At 42.1% G+C, this 19,940-nt stretch overlaps 1 protein-coding gene across 2 annotated transcripts in view; it reads right to left on the bottom strand.

Annotated features, from left to right (window-relative positions):
* CAPZB (capping actin protein of muscle Z-line subunit beta) overlaps nt 1–19,940 on the bottom strand; it is a 108,142-nt gene that overhangs the window by 65,556 nt on the left and 22,646 nt on the right. For both annotated transcript variants that reach the window (XM_044996160.1, XM_044996161.1), the window contains exon 2: nt 12,510–12,599. In XM_044996160.1, the coding sequence (XP_044852095.1) occupies nt 12,510–12,599 (90 nt within the window). The remainder of the gene's footprint in view (nt 1–12,509; nt 12,600–19,940) is intronic.

Genomic DNA, 19,940 nt, shown 5'->3' with positions numbered 1-19,940 from the left:
ATGGACTAAAATTTCATACTAATCTGAAGGCTCGTCTGCATGGGGACTTTACCAGCATAATCGTATTCCTCTCACTCCCCATGCATACTTGAGTGTCCAGACAGACATAACTGTAGTGGTATATAGCTCCCCACCACCACCACGACAATCCCTCAGAGGCTCAACTTTCACTGTTTAGGTCATTTCCCTCATCATTTTAAAGATTCTTCTACAGCGGGGGGTGTGGGGGGGGTGTGGGGGGGGGACTGACGGATGACTGATTTTCTACTGTAAAAAAAAAGTCTAAACAGCTTGCAAAGCCTTCTTATAAACCAAAGCAAAAAAGAATTTAAGCAGCATTTTTTTCATTTTGGTAGATCACGGACAAAGTAATCATACCTGGAAGATTGATGAAGTTGTGGCTGTAAGCAAAACTAATTCCCTTGGCCAATCTGCTTGTCCACTGCAGCCAAGAAGTGTATTGCTTTTAATTAAAATCCTCTATTTTACAAGGCAAGTAGTATCCTTGTTTCCCTGGATCCAAATTTTCTCAGTCTATACATGTACAACTTAGAGTAAAGAATCCAGCCAGGTTAACATCCAGATTAAGTATTTAACAGGAAAATCCTTCAGGCACGGGGACACTAGTGGAAAGCCTGATTAGACAGCATACTGAGAAGTAGTGAAGGTTAATGCTCTAGCTTCCTGACAAAGCAAGCCCACAAAAGTCTAGTCAGTTACCCCACTAAAGCAAGCAGAGATAACCTAGTAACAGTGCTAAGGGGGCAATCAAGGTTAATACCCATTTCTGATGTCTTTTAAACTGGTAGAGACTGGAAGATCTACAGAGCTGAAGTACCCGAGTCAAAAAACAATCCTCCCAGACTAAAGAGGGGCACCTCATTTCCATCAGATTCCCATTTTTACACTGCAATTATAACCTGGGTCCTTAAGAGCACGTTCACCCAAGATCTGAAGAATGGAAGTAGCCACGCATTCTTCGTCAACACTGGAATTGCTTAAGCTATTCCAGAACACACGTCATCTTTTAAATATCTTGGAACATACATGAAGCATTTAAGCTGCTTCTTGATCCGCATTTTTCCTTTTATCATGTTTCCCTCCTTATGGGAAGAGTACATTAACTCTGTACTAGGTAGTATACCATGTCAGCACTCTTCTGATGAGCAGTCTGCAGAAACTAAGCTCCTGCAGATAGTCAGCCTGCAAGGACAGAAACTTTAAAACAAGTTTGTATCCATGGAATGTTCTCCTGCCATAAGCACAATAATTCAGAAATAGTTTTTCATAAGGTGACAACTGCTCCTTTTAATTTCAGTGGGTATCATCAACTTTTAGACAGGCCTCATAAGGCTTCCCTGTCATATTTTTAGCTATTACTCTGAGCATGTTAAGATAACCATCCAGCTACTCTAAAACTGTACCAAGCATGAAGATCACCAGCTTCTTTCCCCTTCCCCACCCAAATCTAACACCCTGTTTTAGGTCAAATAATTTGATCCAACATACTCATGCTACAAATCAACTATCATCCAGAAGGTGTTTCATTTACTACTTTCCTTTCTAGAGAAATCTGCCTGCCAATTTGGTGTGAGGGAAGAAAGTAGAGGCATGCTTGCTTTAAGGATTTACTAATTATTATTATTATTATTATTGAGGTGAAAAGAATTGTTGACAGCACAAGTTATTTTCTCACAAACAACAAAAACACCAACCTACCGGAATAAAGAATTGAGGCAATATAGGTTATGAGTTAAAGTAAATACATTGCAGATACTGTTATAAGAATTGTATTAATGTTTTCAGGTCGTCCCACTTGGTCCATCATCATCCCATTTCAGTTTAAGTGTACACTGAACAGTTTAATGACAAATATAACACCAACATACCCCATGGATTGCTGTCAGGTACACATTTCAAGGCTTCAGTTACACTAACTTCCTGCTTAAGCCTGCTTGAAAACTGTTCTAATTTAAGCTAATGATCCTTAAAAAGTAGCAGCTTCCTACCCTAGTCTTTTTTCAAAGTGATTTTAAAGTTATCTTGTGCATTCTGACAGCCTGCGAGTAGTCTGTTTACAAACAATTACTAATTAAATGCTAAGCAGAGTGTTCCATGCCAAGGCGCATTACCAGCACCATACACAGCTTCTTTCAGGCAGGACTTCTTGAGTCTCATGATTGACAAGGTCTTTAATGAACTCTAATTGTAGTCTCTGCAGTGGGAGAAAGCAACAACAGATGTGGCAAAAGGGCAAACCACAAACAGTTTTGCTAATGAATGAAAAGCATTTGGTCTGATGAGGGCCAGTGACCCAAAGAAGTTTCACTCTTCTTCCTACCTTATTATTTCATGTTCAAGTCTGACCCTTTTCCCCAGTCAACACAACACTTGATGGCAGTAATATACAGTTAGTTTTGAGGGGCTATGCAAGCTCATGTTGGCAATGAGTTGTTTAATTTTTTTTAATATACTTCATGAGCAGCATACAGATTCTCTCTGTCAAGGTGACAGAATTTGAAATGAGGGAATTTAATACTGGTGTATTTCTGAACAGTTAGACAAAGCATAAACCTACAGATGTCAGTTTTTGCCACATTGGTTACTGAAACTTTTGCATGCATGTAAGACCCTTCTCTTCTGTTTAGTTTTGTAATATTGTTAGCAGTATGTTGGCTATGACACTGATCTGTACAAAATCCAACTGCAAGATGGCACACAGGATCATGGGTAAATTTTTCAGAATGCTTTGGGACAACAAATCATTTAGGCCCTTTTGAAAATTTTTCATAGGCATCACAGGAGAAGGTGGGCTGTGAGCAAGCTTTCTGAAAATGCAATATCAATTTAAAAAACATAGTAAATGCTTTGTGTTTGCACAATGCTTTGCAAGTTTGCTTCAGTATGAGAGTCCTAAAAAGAGAGAGAGATCCACAATTAATACAAGCATACAGTCCATGGCAAATAGACTGGAAGTGACTTGGCTGTTCAGGCAGGTGCCTAAGAGTTGCTAATAGAACTAAGTAATAAGTATCAGCTGGGCTAAAGGGGAGCACAGCCCCTTTATTGTCAGGACCTTGAAGAGGGAAAAGAAGAGCTCTCTAGATTGTGAGTAACCTGGGATAACTGGAAAAGAGCTGAAGAAAGGCCAGAAAAGAAGTTTGGGTAGGAACAGGAAGGACAGAAGTGGTTTTAGCAGGGAACATAGGAAAGATGACAGAAAAAGGATGGAAACAGAAGGAGACAGCTATAATATTACATGTCAGCAGCAGCATCTCTTTCCATTTAATCATAAGCTTAATTTTTTTTAAAAAAAGCTCCAACTCATGGAGTCATGTGATTGAGAATCTGAGCTTTCATTTAAAACTAAATGAAGTTCCTATCCCTACAACGTTACAGTGAAAAAGTTGAAGACATGCACTCTAAAGAATCTAAAGCAGCAAAAAAAAAAACCCACCCCCTCACCATAAATTGAGACTAACAGTCTCAATTTTGAGGGGTCCTGACATGATTTTGAAATGAGTAGCACTGTTAATCCCACACTTCTGGGGAGAAGCATATTTTGGTATTAAAGTGCATCATGGGAGTACAAATGGCCAAAATTAATGTAAATATATGGAAATAAATGCAAGTTAAGTGCAGGCAAGGGTAGGGGGAGGATTAAAATCTGAGAGTTAAATTCACCAAGCAGGAAACCTTGATTTAAAATAAATTTTAATTTTGTTTTGCATTTGTACTTAAAATCCATCTTCCTAAAGAAAGATTCAAATTGGTTGGTATAACCATTAAAGCATCTTGATTAGCAACTAAATATTGCCTTGCCACTAAGTTTGGTGCTTTTTGCTAGCCAGGAGGCAACACTATCTATATTTAAGCAATTATATAAGTCAACATACATTTATTCAGATAATCCATTTCTACATTTTTTCTTATGTTAGAAAAGTCAGGGGGAGGGAAGAGGAAGAGGAGTTTTGTTTTTTACACTGGTGATTTGAGGCAGGCCACATTGGGGTGGAAACTGGAATTCAATTAAAAATGCACAAATAGCACTTTGTTTATTAAATAAAAATTACCTTAAATATATTGGACACATTAAAAACCATCAAAATGTGTTTTGCATTTTAAAATGATTAAACTAAGGAAGCACTAACTGTAGTTAGTGAATTGATGTTTCAGTCCCTTGACTTCAAAGGCACTCATCCTCTCCCACCTGGCTTTTATTGATAGATTGGAAGAGGAAAAACAAGCTTTCCTGCTTTTCCAATTCCTATTCAGTTTCTGAAATTTGAATCAACTAGTCAAGAGAAAATACTCTCTGCACCTACTAACTAAACTGAAAAACAGTATTTAAGGCAAAATCTTTTCTGAAGGAAAACTGAAAGTAATTACATTAGGAAAAATGTAAATACCAGCACTCCACTGTAAAGAATTAAAATAGATATTAGAAGTCACAACCATTTACTGAATTATAGAACTTGACCAGATCTCAAAAGTTAAAGATGTTTTCCTTCAATTCAGTATCTAAACAGCATCTTTTAACTCATTAAAATTTGAAGGTACAATGATGCCGCCTATTTAAATTAGTACATAATAAACTAAAGTCTTAACAGTGTCATAATTTCAAATAAAATGTAAAGAGGATTATTTAAGAATATAGGTATTAAAAACAGTCCTTTAAAAAAGAATTTTCTGATTGTTAAAAAGCAACAATGAGTCCTGTGGCACCTTAAAGGCTAACAGACATATTGGAGCATAAGCTTTCGTGGGTTAATACCCACTTCATCAGACGCATGTAATGGAAATTTCCCATTACCCACTTCATCAGACGCATGTAATGGAAATTTCCCATTACATGCGTCTGACGAAGTGGGTATTCACCCATATGCTCCAATACGTCTGTTAGTCTTTAAGGTGCCACAGGACTCTTTGTTGCTTTTTACGGATCCAGACTAACACGGCTACCCCCTCTGATACTTAACTGATTTTTATCCACTTTCAGTGCAGACCTCTGGATTTTGGAGTGGTGACCAAGTGACACTCTGCTGATCCCTTACCCTATGGCAATCTCTGACACTGCTAGCCTGACGAGGAGGTGTTCTAATGAATTTCAGAGACAGCTTCATGTTTAGTCTCCAGCAGAGACCGCACTATCACTAGTGGGGGAATATTACATCACATCACATGAGCTCGTATTCTAAACAGGAAAGGTCCAAACTACTCTGTTTCATATTACCTTTTCAGTATGAACAAGAAGCCCATAGAGAGTGTTGCTGATGGAAAGCATGTAGAGCACTAATAAGCACTTTCCAAAAAGCAATTCAAACATTTAGAGGTAACCAACAATTTTCAGTGCTATTAAGAGTCTCACACCAATTATTTAAATCAAGACTTCCCATGGAGTTTCCTAGACAACTTGTTCTGGATATTTCTTGTACTGGCTCAAGTTTTACTAACTGTTTATTCTTCAAAGCTTCACAAGAAGATTTAAAGCAGTCAGATCATTGAGACCAATGAGTCTATATCCTACCCTTGGCCTCCAGCAGGGACAAGAGACTTCAGGAGATGACCAAAAACCCAGGTGATGCAAATCCAGCCAATTACAAAGGGCTATACCTGTGAGTGGGCAGGGGAAAAAAATTCCTCCTGACCCCTGCAATAAATAGCTTACATCCTGACACACAATTTGACTACCTTGATCTTAGCTTATTTAACTACCACCAGGAAATTTATCCAGTCTTTTTTAAAGCCAGCCATGCTATACGAGTGAATTAATGTGACTGAATTCCACAGGTTCAGGAAACCTTAAGTGAAGGCGTAGTCTATTTTTTCCTGAATTTACCAGCTATTAGTGACCTGTTACTCATTGTGAGATTAAAATGAGACTGAACTCACAATTATACTTTAGATTCAACATACTGAGTCTGAGGCAGCAGCAAGATCAAGAATTATTTTATCTTTACTAATAAGACAGTGCTTGAGTTTTGATTCAGTACATTTCAGCATTAGCTTTAGGAAACTTCTGGAAAGCAATGTCTTGGAGGTCACAAGAACCTTCTCTGCTGAAACTGCTCTTAAAATCTTATAGCAAGACTTGAAAGGTTTAGATTTTTATCTGTAAGTACTGGTTAATGTCAATTTCACTGTACACACATAAAATGACAAAAAATATTTCCATGAATAACTGAAACTTACAGATAGGCAAAGAAAAACGCTGCTTAAGAACTTAGTTTGATTTTAAGGATCTTTACTTTTGACGCCTACTGGCAGAAGGAAGGCAGGAGGTTCATAGGGGCATAGGGATTCCCTGGATTCACCAAAGGGGATCATGTAAGGTCTCTACTGAAAGCACATGTCACAATGGTCACCATAATCGTTGCAAGATGCATCGAAAATATGCAAGGAAATATATGCTGAAAGTTATGTTCCCTAAGCCCTGTAGTTAAAGGCAGGTCACTCATAGGTAGTGTTTCCCAAGACAAACTTCTCCAGACAGGATGTGGACAATGTTTAGCTTCCTGGTGGATCATTGTGTATCTTCCAACAAAAGTGTTAGGATACTGAATCAAATGCTAATGAAGAGCTTTTGGAGACTTCAGAAGGAAATTTAAAAGGAGGCGGTTACGATAGGGTAGCTGTTTTCAGGTGAAGATCAGAGGTCTGTTATTCCCTTGAGGTTGCATGAACAAACCATCCCGATGTGTAGGAAGAAAAGTAAATATGGCAGGCGACCAGCTTGGCTTAACAGTGAAATCCTTGCTCGTCTTAAACACAAAGAAACAGCTTACAAGAAGTGGAAGATTGGACAAATAACCAGGGAGGAGTATAAAAGTATTGCTCAGGCATGCAGGAGTGAAATTAGGAAGGCCAAATCACACTTGGAGTTGCAGCTAGCCGGAGATGTTAGGAGTAACAAGAAGGGTTTCTTCAGGTATGTTAGCAACAAGAAGAAAGTCAAGGAAAGTGTGGGCCCCTTGCTGAATGAGGGAGGGAACCTAGTGACAGAGGATGTGGAGAAAGCTAGTGTACTCAATGCTTTTTTTGCCTCTGTCTTCACAGAGAAGGTCAGCTCCCAGACAGCTGCACTCTGCAGCACGGTATGGGGAGGAGGTGACCAGCTCTCTGTGGAGAAAGAAGTAGTTCGGGACTATTTAGAAAAGCTGGACGAGCACAAGTCCATGGGGCCGGATGCGCTGCGTCCGAGGGTGCTAAAGGAGTTGGCCGATGAGATTGCAGAGCCATTGGCCATTATCTTTGAAAAATCATGGCGATCGGGGGAGGTCCCGGATGACTGGAAAAAAGCTAATGTAGTGCCCATCTTTAAAAAAGGGAAGAAGGAAGATCCAGGGAACTACAGGCCAGTCAGTCTCACCTCAGTCCCTGGAAAAAATCATGGAACAGGTCCTCAAGGAATCAATTCTGAACCACTTAAAGGAGGAGAAAGTGATCAGGAACAGTCAGCATGGATTCACCAAGGGCAAGTCATGCCTGACTAACCTAATTGCCTTCTATGATGAGATAACCGGCTCTGTGGATGAGGGGAAAGCAGTGAATGTGCTATTTCTGGACTTTAGCAAAGCCTTTCATACAGTCTCCCACAGTATTCTTGCCAGCAAGTTAAAGAAGTATGGGCTGGATGAATGGACGGTAAGGTGGATAGAAAACTGGTTAGATGGTTGGGCTCAACGGGTAGTGATCAATGGTTCCATGTCTAGTTGGCAGCCGGTATCAAGTGGAGTGCCCCAAGGGTCGGTGCTGGGGCCGGTTTTGTTCAATATCTTCATTAACGATCTGGAGGATGGTGTGGACTGCACCCTTAGCAAGTTTGCAGATGACACTAAACTGGGAGGAGTGGTTGATACGCTGGAGGGTAGGGATAGGATACAGAGGGACCTAGACAAATTAGAGGATTGAGCCAAAAGAAATATGATGAGGTTCAACAAGGACAAGTGCAGAGTCCTGCACTTAGGACGGAAGAATCCCATGCACTGCTATAGACTAGGGACCGAATGGCTGGGCAGCAGTTCTGCAGAAAAGGACCTAGGGGTTACGGTGGACGAAAAGCCGAATATGAGTCAACAGTGTGCCCTTGTTGCCAAGAAGGTTAATGGCATTTTGGGTTGTAGAAGTAGGGGCATTTCCAGCAGATCGAGGGACGTGATCATTCCCCTCTATTCAGCACTGGTGAGGCCTCATTTGGAGTACTGTGTCCAGTTTTGGGCCCCACACTACAAGAAGGATGTGGATAAATAGGAGAGAGTCCAGCAGAGGGCAACAAAAATGATTAGGGACTGGAGCACATGACTTATGAGGAGAGGCTGAGGGAACAGATTGTTTAGCCTGCAGAAGAGAAGAATGAGGGGGGGATTTGATAGCTGCTTTCAACTACCTGAAAGGGGGTTCCAAAGAGGATGGATCTAGACTGTTCTCAGTGGTAGAAGATGACAGAACAAGGAGTAATGGTCTCAAGTTGCAGAGGGGGAGGTTTAGGTTGGACATTAGGAAAAACTTTTTCACTAGTAGGGTGGTGAAGAACTGGAATGAGTTACCTAGGGAGGTGGTGGAATCTCCTTCCTTAGAGGTTTTTAAGGTCAGGCTTGACAAAGCCCTGGCTGGGATGATTTAGTTGGGTTTGGTCCTGCTTTGAGCAGGGGGTTGGACTAGATGACCTCCTGAGGTCCCTTCCAACCCTGAGATTCTATGATTCTATGATCCTACATCAGGGATGCAGAGAGATGCCTTGGCATCCTTCATTCTGTGAAAACAAGCTGCAGTGGTCTTGATCTTAGGAAAGGGGGATCTCAGCCATGCTGGCTGAAAGTGCTGACAAAGTATTTGGGGTAAACTATCTGTAGGAAACAGGGGAATGTCTTAGAGTTAACTTTAGGTTCTACAAAGCACATTATGATTATTTTATAGGTAACCGATAAGAAGAAAGAATATTGGAAACCAATTGGTAGAATGTGGTTTTGTTTTTTGTTTTTTTTTTTAAAACAATAAATACATTTAGATGTCATACATTATGTGGAGCGGTGATCCTGAATTGAATCTTGTATAACTTGTGTGTACTATTCCTTTGGGAGTAGAAGAACATAGTTCAGTGAAACAGGGGCTAGGCACTCCAGAGGGACACTTGGAAGACTTGTGGGTTGGTATGTGCCTATCACTAACTTATACAGAGTGAAGCCTGCATGCTTGCATTGTCACAGGCTAGTGGAGTCAGGGAGGTGATCCGCAGCAGGCAGACAAGACTCCCTCACAGTAAGCGCAGGTGGTTGCGAGGAACCTCAACTCTAGGTACCTCTGGGGCACAAAAAAGGTACACAGGGCCTTCTCCTGTATCTCCCTACAGTTTGATACCAATTAATATACCATCTCCTCTTAAAATCTTGGTGTCTAGATGTGGCTGGCAGCACTCCATCTTCTGGGTCTCCAATCTTCAATTCTTCTTTTCTCATTTGATGGGTCTTCCTCTGCTCTTCCACTTTTGGTAAGGATCCTACAGGGATCAGTCCATGGTGTCTCCATCACTAAATGACTGTATCCTCCATTTTAATCCCAATGACTCTGAAGTCAGCATTTCTATTCTTGAGCTATTCCCTTCCATCCCATTCCATGTCTGACAGCTGGCTCAAGAACCTTTGCCATCAACTGGATCAAAACTGAGCTACTAAACTTCCCTTCCAAAGAGTCTTCTCTCTTCCTCCCCAATATCACCTCTTAATAGCTCAGGTCCACAACCTGGCAGTACACATCTAGGTCCATCCAGATCTTGCCATTTCTTCTTCCAGCATTTCAAGATCTGTCCTTTACTTTCACATCCACATTATGTGATCACTTGTCTAGGCCCTAAACCCACAACTTCTTTCCAACTTCTGCAGCCTCAACTACAGCTATTCTGAACAATTTACACTACGAGTCCCATTGAACTTTTCACATTGCACTCCTACCTTTTCCTTTCTGTTCTCCTATCTGGGTCAGCCTTCATCTGCTGAGTTGTTTCTCCCACAAGAACCTTCTTCCATTTAGCCTGTTAGAGTAAACACCCTTGCCCACATTAAAACTTACTATTGGCTTCATGGTAGGAAACAGAAAACTGATAATGGCTAGGATGGTGATCAGTTCGGACAGATTTAATATTTAAAAATAGCCTTGAATTTGCTAGTCGTGCACACAGCTAGTCTGTGACCAATCTCGACCCGCAATCTAGTTCTCAGTCTAAGCCAGATCAGCATATACATTTCAACAGCTTGCAGCCCCTCTTGCAGTTTCTATTTCCGGAGGGCACCTCCGGTTGCTGAAGGAGGAATATGCTGAAAACATACCAGATCAAATATCAAAATCCTGGTCAAGTCGCAAGGGCTTTTCCCTTTCTGCACCACCCCTAGTTCCCGAACACATACAATTGCACTAACTTACAAGACTTGCTTAGACACTACAAATCTGAACAGTTCCTGTGACATACTACCTTATCCAAGAGGACCTGGGGGCCAGTCATGATAATACTTTATAACAGACCTGTCCAGCTACATAGGAGCAGCCCTCCAAACATAAGTAATAGGTTCAACTGACCTTAAGCAGCAACTATTCTGTCATAGACATGAGAAGCAGCTCAGACACTTGATTTTTAAAGCAAGAAACACTGGCTTAAGTTAAGTTGTGACTATCTGCAGAAATGTTAGCTTTGAGAAGTGAACTCCTTGGTGCAGGGCTCAAAGTGTGCCAGTGTCAACATGTACTCGGATTGGACTCTTCTTGCCAACAGATTATGTTAAGCGCCCCCTCTTAACCTGAATGTTATATTACAGTAACATGGCCTTGGTCTGCAAGATGCTGTCTCAAGAGTTACACAGCCCTGCCCCCCAAAGCTTGCAGTACAAGCAAGCCTAGGTCAAAATATCAAACTCAAAGAAAACATCTTTGGATTGTTCTACATGTTTCAAGAAAGTACAAACCGTTTTGCCAGCTATCATAGTAAAATAGGATGTGTGAAATACACCCATAGTCTGGGAATCTGAATCTATTTCTTTTTCCACAAATTAGATTGTGTGTGAGGGGCACAAATCCAGAATTTTCAGGGAGATTTACTACTTCAAGTACAAAGGACTGTACTAGTAGAGTCCAAGATAAAAGAAAGTGACCGGACAAGTAGCTGTACAGTCTGGGAGGGATTAATTATGTTTTCTTCCACCCCCACAAGGAATGTGTTTCCATCCACAGTAATTCACCAGGAAAGTGAAACATACTTTGGGGGACGAAGGGAAACCTGACCACTTGCACAAAGTTTAAACTAGTTTTAAAACATTCACTGGATTGCAGACCACATGGTGTGGAGTCATTTTCCATTTGAAGTTTTTGATACTCTTCAGAAATCCCATGTTTCCAAGTCTTCATATACTAGCGTTATAGCAATTCCCTTGGAGCATGCACCATACCAGCACATCAACAACTTGCATTTCTAACACATAAGTAGATCTAAAGTCTTTCTCTAGAAAAGTTAAGCTTCCCAACACTCATGCAAGTTTGTTAGAAGAATATTCCCACTAAGTACTCACATTCACCCTCAAGCCATTTGAGCATGCATTTGTCAGCAGCAGAAATAGACCACCTAAAGAATGGGATGCTCTTCTGAAGTTTAAAACTGGAGTCCTCACAGCAACATATGCTGAATACCCAGCCTCCAGTAATCCAATTAATTCACTGACATTTGAATACCTGACAACACTAACTCAGGGGTTCTCAAATTGGGGGTTGACACCCCTCAGGTCATGAGGTTATTACACGGGGGGCACAAGCTGTCAGCCTCCACACCCAAACTCCACTTTGCCTCCAGCATTTATAATAGCATTTAATATAAAAATTGTCTTTTTAATTTATTGGGGGGGGAGGGGGCGGGCGCTCACACTCAGAGGCTTTCTGTGTGAAAGGATTCACCAGTACACAAGTTTGAGAATCACTGCTCTAACTACAGAAGAGGCACTTGTGTCACACTGTAAATTGTGGCAGCACAAAACACTTTTGGGACTAGCACGGATGCTACTCAGACTGCCTTCATTATACAAATATCCTGGTAAGTAGTGATGGGAAGTGCATCATATGAAGTTTTGATGAACTATAGCAAAGAAGTTACATGGTTGAATATGGTCTTTAAAATTGTGATGACGCTGCATTCTGTGTTGCTAATGCCTACTCACCCAGAATTAAACATGCATGCACACAACTAGTGCCCCCTTCAGAAAGTTCTCTAATGATAAAAAAAATTTCAAGGAGGAACACCCACTTCTGATAAGAAATTAAGGAAAGCCAACTGGCCTGAGAGAGCGAGAAGTGGCTTTCCCAACAAGGTCTGGGACCTACCTCTTATGCACTGCCAAAGCCATACATTCAGTTGATTGCAGAGAAGGAACTACAAACAAAGCCACCACACTTCCGAATGGTGACATAATAAACCACATCTCTCCTGCCCCACCTATTGATGCTCTGTAGTGTTTTAACCCATTAATGCCACTTACCAAATCAATCAGGTCACTGAGGTTTTTCTCTATCTGCTGGGGAGGCAGACGCCTCATTAAATCCAAGGCACAATCCAGCTGCTGGTCACTCTGGGGAAAGAAGAAAATTCGTCACTTGCAAACTAGTGCAGAAAAGCAGTGTTTGTTCAGACTATGAATGCAGACAATGCATCACAGCTAAACAAAAAAGAGAAGCACTTTAATTGCTTTGCATCACAATACTGTTCTACATATGGCTAGAGGCTTTGGCTCCAGTTTCAAAGTGTGTCACCTTTTAACGACATATATATACACACACACACACTTAAAATGGACTTTAGTAATCCCTGGCTATACCGGACAACTAACAATTCATATTACACTGCATGAGTTCCCCACAGTATAAGAACTTACTTCTGCATTATTGAATATGGCATAAAACAAAAGAGGATGCAAACCAGCCTATTTTTGATATTTCCTGTTCAGATCTTTTAATCGTGGGTTTTCTCCAAGTGGCAGCTAATGCTACTGCGAGTTAACAAGACTTCAGCCACCACATTAGGCCAGGGCTTAAAATGCCTATCAGGGATAAGTTCAAGCTTCGAGCTAACCGCAGCTGACCACCATTCACTAACAGCTTCCGATCCACGTGTAGCAGACACTTATCAGGGTTCCATCAATACATCTAGTACACCAGTTTTTTTACTCTTTTAGAAGACATGAATGTACCAAAACTGACCAAGAAGGTGAAGCAGAAAAGATAAGAAGGCCTGCTTGATATTATTCTAAGTCAAAATAGGCCAAACAGCCTAAAAGTTGCCCAGATCATATATATGGAAGTGATCTGTGGAAATAATTGGCCTTGCCCTGACCCCTGTGCATGATAATACAGAAGACATTGCACAAATTAAGAACAAACATACTATGACACCTCTGCATCTTGAGGTAATGGATTAAAGCCTTGTTAGAGCCCTTCATTACCACCTTTCACTAATGAAAACACAGGGGTTCTTCATCAGTCCAGATACACATGCATACTTTGAGGCCCACCTCCTGTTGTTGGGTCTGCAATTTAACTGCCCTGACAGGGTTGTGGCTCTCCTTCAGTAGATGTGTTAGCCTTATGTGTTCCAACACTGCTTTGTGTGACTTATTGGGTAACACCATAATATACAGTATTTAAACTGTGGATTCACAAAATATCTAAATAAAAAATACAAACAAGAAATACATAGGCTGCTCCTTATATAAGGGCAGAATGACACTAGATGCAACCAGGCATTCTTTTTCAGGCAGCAGCACAAAAACACATCTCTTGTTCTCAGAACGTCCATCTTCTACAGTTAATCAATGATTTTCCTCCATATTATCTAGTTGTGTTTATTGCACCTTACACATCAGTTACATAGAAAACCAATGGCCTAAATTAGGTCTCAAGTCGGATCAGCATTTCATCATTTGTACTAGACTGAAATGCAAGCCAAGCATAGGGTTTAAGATTGGATTCTTAGATATACAAGTTACGGAAATCAGAGCTCTCTCTGTAGTGTTTCCCCTCTGCCCTTCCTTGGAGATTAATCATGAAAACACATACTGTACTGTGAAGTGTTTACTCTTTAGTGTAAGTGGAGGCACAATTCATTACAAGAAACCAGCAACTTCCAATGTTTTTTTTTTAAGTGGTTACTATCATCCCTTTCTCGTGCAATGCAAAAGCGACCAAATACCACATCATTAAAATGACCCTTCCAATTTATCCAATTCCTGTATTTAACTAATGCCAAATATTAATTTGATTAATAATTTATCTGCAGCCACACTCAAGTGTGCCCTTTATTTCAGAACATTTCTGCAACAGTAGGTTTACCAGCTGTACCTTGTTCCTACCATATCCTCAAAGATACACTTCTTATTAGCAGGCACCCATCAGTAGAAGTTGCAGCACTGTACAAGCTATATCCAGTGGCATCAGAGGTAATCGCAACACCACTTTTGCTCATAGTTTGGTTCAGCAGGTCATAATTCCACTGAACTGTAGAACAGGCTGGTTCTTCATTTTTACCAATAATTTCCAGTGTCACTTACATTGCTATTAGTTTTAGTTCTCTCTAATGCTTTCCCCAAACCCTCAGAGTTCCCATTTTCAAAGAGCATCTTGACTATTTACGTAGCCCATGAAAGCTTATGCTCAAATAAATTTGTTAGTCTCTAAAGGTGCCACAAGTACTCCTGTTCTTTTGACTATTTAAGTAACTGAGTTAACAGTACTAGAGTACCTGCACTACCTTAGAGGGAACCAAGGAGTTTTTCCTCTCTGCTACAGTTGCACCCTAGCAACTAGGAAGGAAGGGAGCTCCAAATTTGACAGACAGTTACTATGCACAGCAAATAAAAAAAACAACAAAAACTTCCGTCCATAGCATTCACTATCAAAAAAGAGCTAGCTATTTAGTGCCGCGTTTAGAAACCTCCAACAATCCTGCTGCGTATGACTGTTCTTTAGCCGACATTAAAGCTGGTTACAGATTGTTTTGCAAGGTGCAAATTTAACTTCTAAAGAGCATTTCATCACATCAGCGTTAGGCTAATCAGCACTTTTTAAAATTTTACCTTAAAAATCTAAGTCCCATTTTCAAAAGCAACTGATGTGTGCAAGTTCCACTAAAAGCCAATGGCGAGTACAGTTTGCGAGAAGAGGGAATGTTTCCAAGCTAACCAATTAGAGGAATTATGCCATCTTAGTTGACAAGTGGGAGACTGATAAAACAGATTTGCTTTCCATTATGAACTTAAGGCTAGGGCACTACAAGTCTAGTCAAACTAGGCTGCTATGGGGTTAACTGGACAAGTCAGATTTCTAGACAAGGATTCAGAAACTCGCAGAAGACCCAAGGATGCTCCTATTTCTTATTGCTGGGATTTTCAGATTTCATCTGCCATTATTTAAGTTACAGGTATCCAGCTTTAGGTCTACAAGTTGCAAATGTGGCCCTACCATCAGTTAAACCAAACAAAATTACTTATTTTAAATAGCAACTCTGGGATTTGAGTTGAACACACGTACTTCCTACAGAAAGCCTGATTTCCACTTTGAGTAATGAGAATATGGTAACTAGACTGGAATGCTAGACCATTAAATGTTATTGATATTAGGTATGCCTGTAAACTATGCAAGTAAGAGATAAGTTAGATATTTATTGTGAACTCCAGCCATTATGCTTGTCTGTTTCAAGAGGATTTGTTGACAGAACTCACATCACACAGAAGGGAAGCACATGGACAGTGGTCACTGCCCATCCGTTCAGTATTAAAGAGCATGTCCCTGCTCTTCAGATGGCAAGCATAGCAAGAAAAATCCAGTAATCTAGAGCAGCCCACTATCTTTCAAAGAAGAAAAACAAAAGGTTGAATAATGGTGCAGTGTGTGTTCTTGTTGCTTTGCAGAAAAAGTTCTTTGGCTTTGTGGTTTACAAATCCACACTTCACACAAGAGGAAGAAAAAAAACAACCCAACAACCACACGTCACTGCTTCACCACAGGCACAAGATGTTTTTCCCAAGACTACATGAGAGCTTCATTTGTCTCTAAATAGATAAACTTCCAATAATGCCCTCCAGCAAGGAATCAGAGAAACAGGGAAACAATATACATTTCACATCTCCATTATGCAAGTGTATCCAAGCCATACACAGAGGAAAGCCTTGCGAAGAAATTCTCTTCTCTACAGTCGCACAGATTACAAAATCTAACTATACACAATAGGAAGTGACATCCATTCCAAACACTGTTAAAAGGTGTCTTGCTGTGACATTACAGCCCTAGAATTCACTTCTCCATGGTAAAAGTAAACTCTTTCACCAAGCAAGCTAGATGCTTAAGATCAGCAGCTAAGAGGGTCCCAAACTATTTCCACAAGGCCGACCTGTACAGCTGCAATAGCTGTGCCCCACTATTAATGCGAGTCTGTCAGGGAGTGGGGCCCCACAGGACACGGGCAGCCCCTTGCCTCAGCAGGGACCAGGGCCAGCAAGAGAGGCCAAGCAGGTGCCACGGCTAGCCTGCACTGACACCCTCCACCTCAGCAGCCCGCTGAGTGCCTTGAGCTCGTCATCTGGCAGCCCTGCCCCAGTCACCCACCCAGCACCCTGGAGTGCATCACAGGCACCCCCTGCCCGAGAACAAGGGAAGGGCTTGGGGACCACCGCTGCTGGGCAGAGGCAGGTGCGTGGGCCAGCCCAGACATCACGGCACTGTCCAGGCAGAAACACAGCAGCACTGTCGAGCCCTGGTCCCTGGGAGGGCCATGGGCTGATACGCCAGTGGGCCCAACAGCCTCAGATTACAGAGTGCAGTGGCTTTGAGCGGGAACAGCCATGAACTCTTCAGACACCCTGGGAGCTGCCACCTCTCAGGGCTGGCCCCTTTTCCTTGCTCTCTGCCTACTGCCTGATGGCTCTGCGCTTCACCCTCTGCTGCCCACCAGGGTGCTGGGCTCCTACAGTCCTGGGCTGGGGCCAACACTGGCCGCCACTCTGCCAAGGTATATGGTTGGGGTGGGGGAAGCAATGCCCCCTCCCCCAACTCTGCACATGGATGGCCTACCCGGGACTGTCCCAGCTCACCTTTGGGATGTAGCCCACAGTTTGGGAACCCCTGAGCTAAAGGGCACCTTTTCTCTAGTTTAAATTGAGATTTTGTAACGAATGGGTCCAAGTTCACAACCCAACAGTGGAATCTACTGTAGCTGACAAGTTGAGAGTTGTCTGCTTTGGTTCTCTTCCATTCTTCACATTTAAAGAAATCAATTTGCTTCCCCCTCCTAACCTCTCAGTCCCTAGAGGAAGATACTGTTTAGATGGCCTACAAATGCCCAGCTCCAGCAGCCAACTCCAGGCAGGGGATCCTTCTAACCAAGTATTGTCTTTACCTCCCACTCTCTCATGTCAAGGGAGGAAAGTGGCACATGGTTGCAAGGTCATGCTCCTTACTTAAGGATCGTGGGAATGCTTACGGAAAGTGCTTGTTCCAGCTCTGCCAGCTGGAATTGTTTAATAGGAGGCTGGAAAACTAGGGAGAGGCCACACTAAATATCATCACTAAAGAAGTGATGCCTAAAGTAAGCATTTTACAGTGTGATCGGATTTTGGAATAAGAGTATAGTGAGTAAAGTAACATCAATACTACATGCAATTTGTGGATTGGAAATAAGGGTCTGGACTCATCTGTTTGATAGCGAATTTTAATGAAGTTATGTTGTAACAGACATGTGCAAGTTGTTTATTTAGCGCAGGGCTTCTCAAGGGAGAGACAGCCCGCACGCGCGCAGGCTAGCAAAAATGGTTATGGGCAAAGGCATAATGGTATCAGTTACCCAATGCTGACTATTAGAATACAATGTGTTCAGTAGACAGATCTGATTTTCCAGATTAAAAAGAGTGAAAGTAACCCAGCAAGGCAGTTAAGGAATCCTGTTGTAGTTGGTCCACCTGTTTACCTAAGATATATATCCAAAAATGCACCATTTAAGGTTCATTCCCCCGTAAGTTTAGATGCTTTACCAGCAGACTTTGTAAAAGTTACAGGCTTGTTGCAAATGTTTCTTTCAGTGTTTCCTATGCTGTCATGGCATTTCCCCTCTTAGGCACAGAGAAAATGGCTTGGCCTTCTTAATGTCACCGCTTTAGAAACAAAGGGTTTCTGAGTGATAGTTACACATATTGACATCCTGCTGTCGAAGTGTCTTACATTTATGCACATTCCTATGGAGAAGTAATAGCATTTCTATCACAGAAAAGCTTTGATCCTTTTGAAGTCTGAAGAAAAAAGCTTCAAACAGGACACATGTAGAGTGCAGGTGGAGAGAAAGGATTCATGTTAATTATGGTTTCTGATCCAAATCTGCAACGTCACATCTCCTCTTAAAATTTGCCTTGGACTGTACAGGAAGTACTGGATCTGACAGCATGGATTCATCTCCCCATAGAGCAATCAGAACTACGTTCCAAAAGACAGAATGCCAAAACATTTGAAAAAATTTCCAAGGCCATGATGGATAGAGGCCACAACAGGGACTCAACACAATGCTGCATGAAACTTAAGGAGCTGAGACAAGCATACCAGAAAACCAAAGAATCAAACGGAAGCTCCGGGACAGAGCTGCAGACATGCCGCTTCTACGCTGAGCTGCATGCAATTTTAAGGGGGGCCACCACTACTACCGCACCCATGTCCGTGGACTCAGATGATGGGGTATTCTCAGTTACCGTGCCCGAGGATTTTGCGGACGGGGAAGATGAGGAGGAGGAGGAGGAGAGCACACAGCACACCGTTCTCCCTGACAGCCAGGATTTTCTTCTCACCCTGACTGAAATACCCTCCCAAGGTGTTATCCTGGACCATGAGGCCGTAGAAGGGACCTCTGGTGAGTGTACCTTTGTAAATAAAAGCATGGTTTAAAAGCAAGCATTTCTTAATGATTAACTTGCCCTAAGGACTTGGGATGCATTCGTGGCCAGTACAGCTACTGGGAAAGAGTCTGTTAACGTGTCTGGGGATGGAGCGGAAATCCTCCAGGGACATCTCCATGAAGCTCTCCTGGAGGTACCCTAAAAGCCTTTGCAGAATGTTTCTGGAGAGAGCAGCCTTATTTCATCCTCCATGGTAGGTCACTTTACCACGCCATGCTAGTAGCAAGTAATCTGGTATAATTGCATGACAAACCCTGGCAGTGTATGGTCCCAGTGTTTGCTGGCATTCAAGCAACATCCATTCTTTATCTCGCTGTGTTATCCTCAGGAGAGTGATATCGTTCATGGTAACCTGGTTGAAATATGGGAATTTAATTAAGGGGACATTCACAGGTGGCCATGCCTACTGGGCTGTTTGCCTGTGGCTAAAAAGAAATCCTCCCCGCAGTTAGCCAAGTGTGTGTGGGGGGGGGAGTGGGGAAGGGGAGGGGACATTGGCGCTGAGCTGTTCACGTTTGGCTAGCAGGGATCTTCCCCGATACCAGCCACGGGGTGCGGGTTAAAGCGATCATCCCAGAGAAAAGGATGGTTGGAGGGGGGGGAATTAACTTGCAGCAGCAGCAACCAAACTAACACAAAAACTGCAGCCCTAAATGGAAAACTCAACAGGCTTTGCTTGGTATGGGAAAGGAGGGCGCTGCTGTTATGAAGGCTGCAGAAGCTGAAAAAGACTATGGCTTACCATGGCCGCCTGCAAGCCAAATTCTGTTGCCCAGCGTGTTTGATCTTCAACACCAAAGCCACAGGCACTCAATACAAGATGCAAAAAGTGACCTTGTACCGAAATCACATGTGCTATGAAATGTGAATAGTGTTGTTCACTGTGGCATAGTATACCCATTGTTCTGTAAAATGGGTCTTTTTAAATACTTCTCTCCCTTTTTTTCCCCCCCTCCTGCAGCTGCAAATGTTTCAAGCCTCCCT

The sequence above is a fragment of the Mauremys mutica genome, chromosome 21, assembly GCF_020497125.1.
Source record: "Mauremys mutica isolate MM-2020 ecotype Southern chromosome 21, ASM2049712v1, whole genome shotgun sequence".
NCBI classification, from domain to species: domain Eukaryota; kingdom Metazoa; phylum Chordata; order Testudines; family Geoemydidae; genus Mauremys; species Mauremys mutica.
This window is presented reverse-complemented; position numbering and strand designations above follow the sequence as displayed.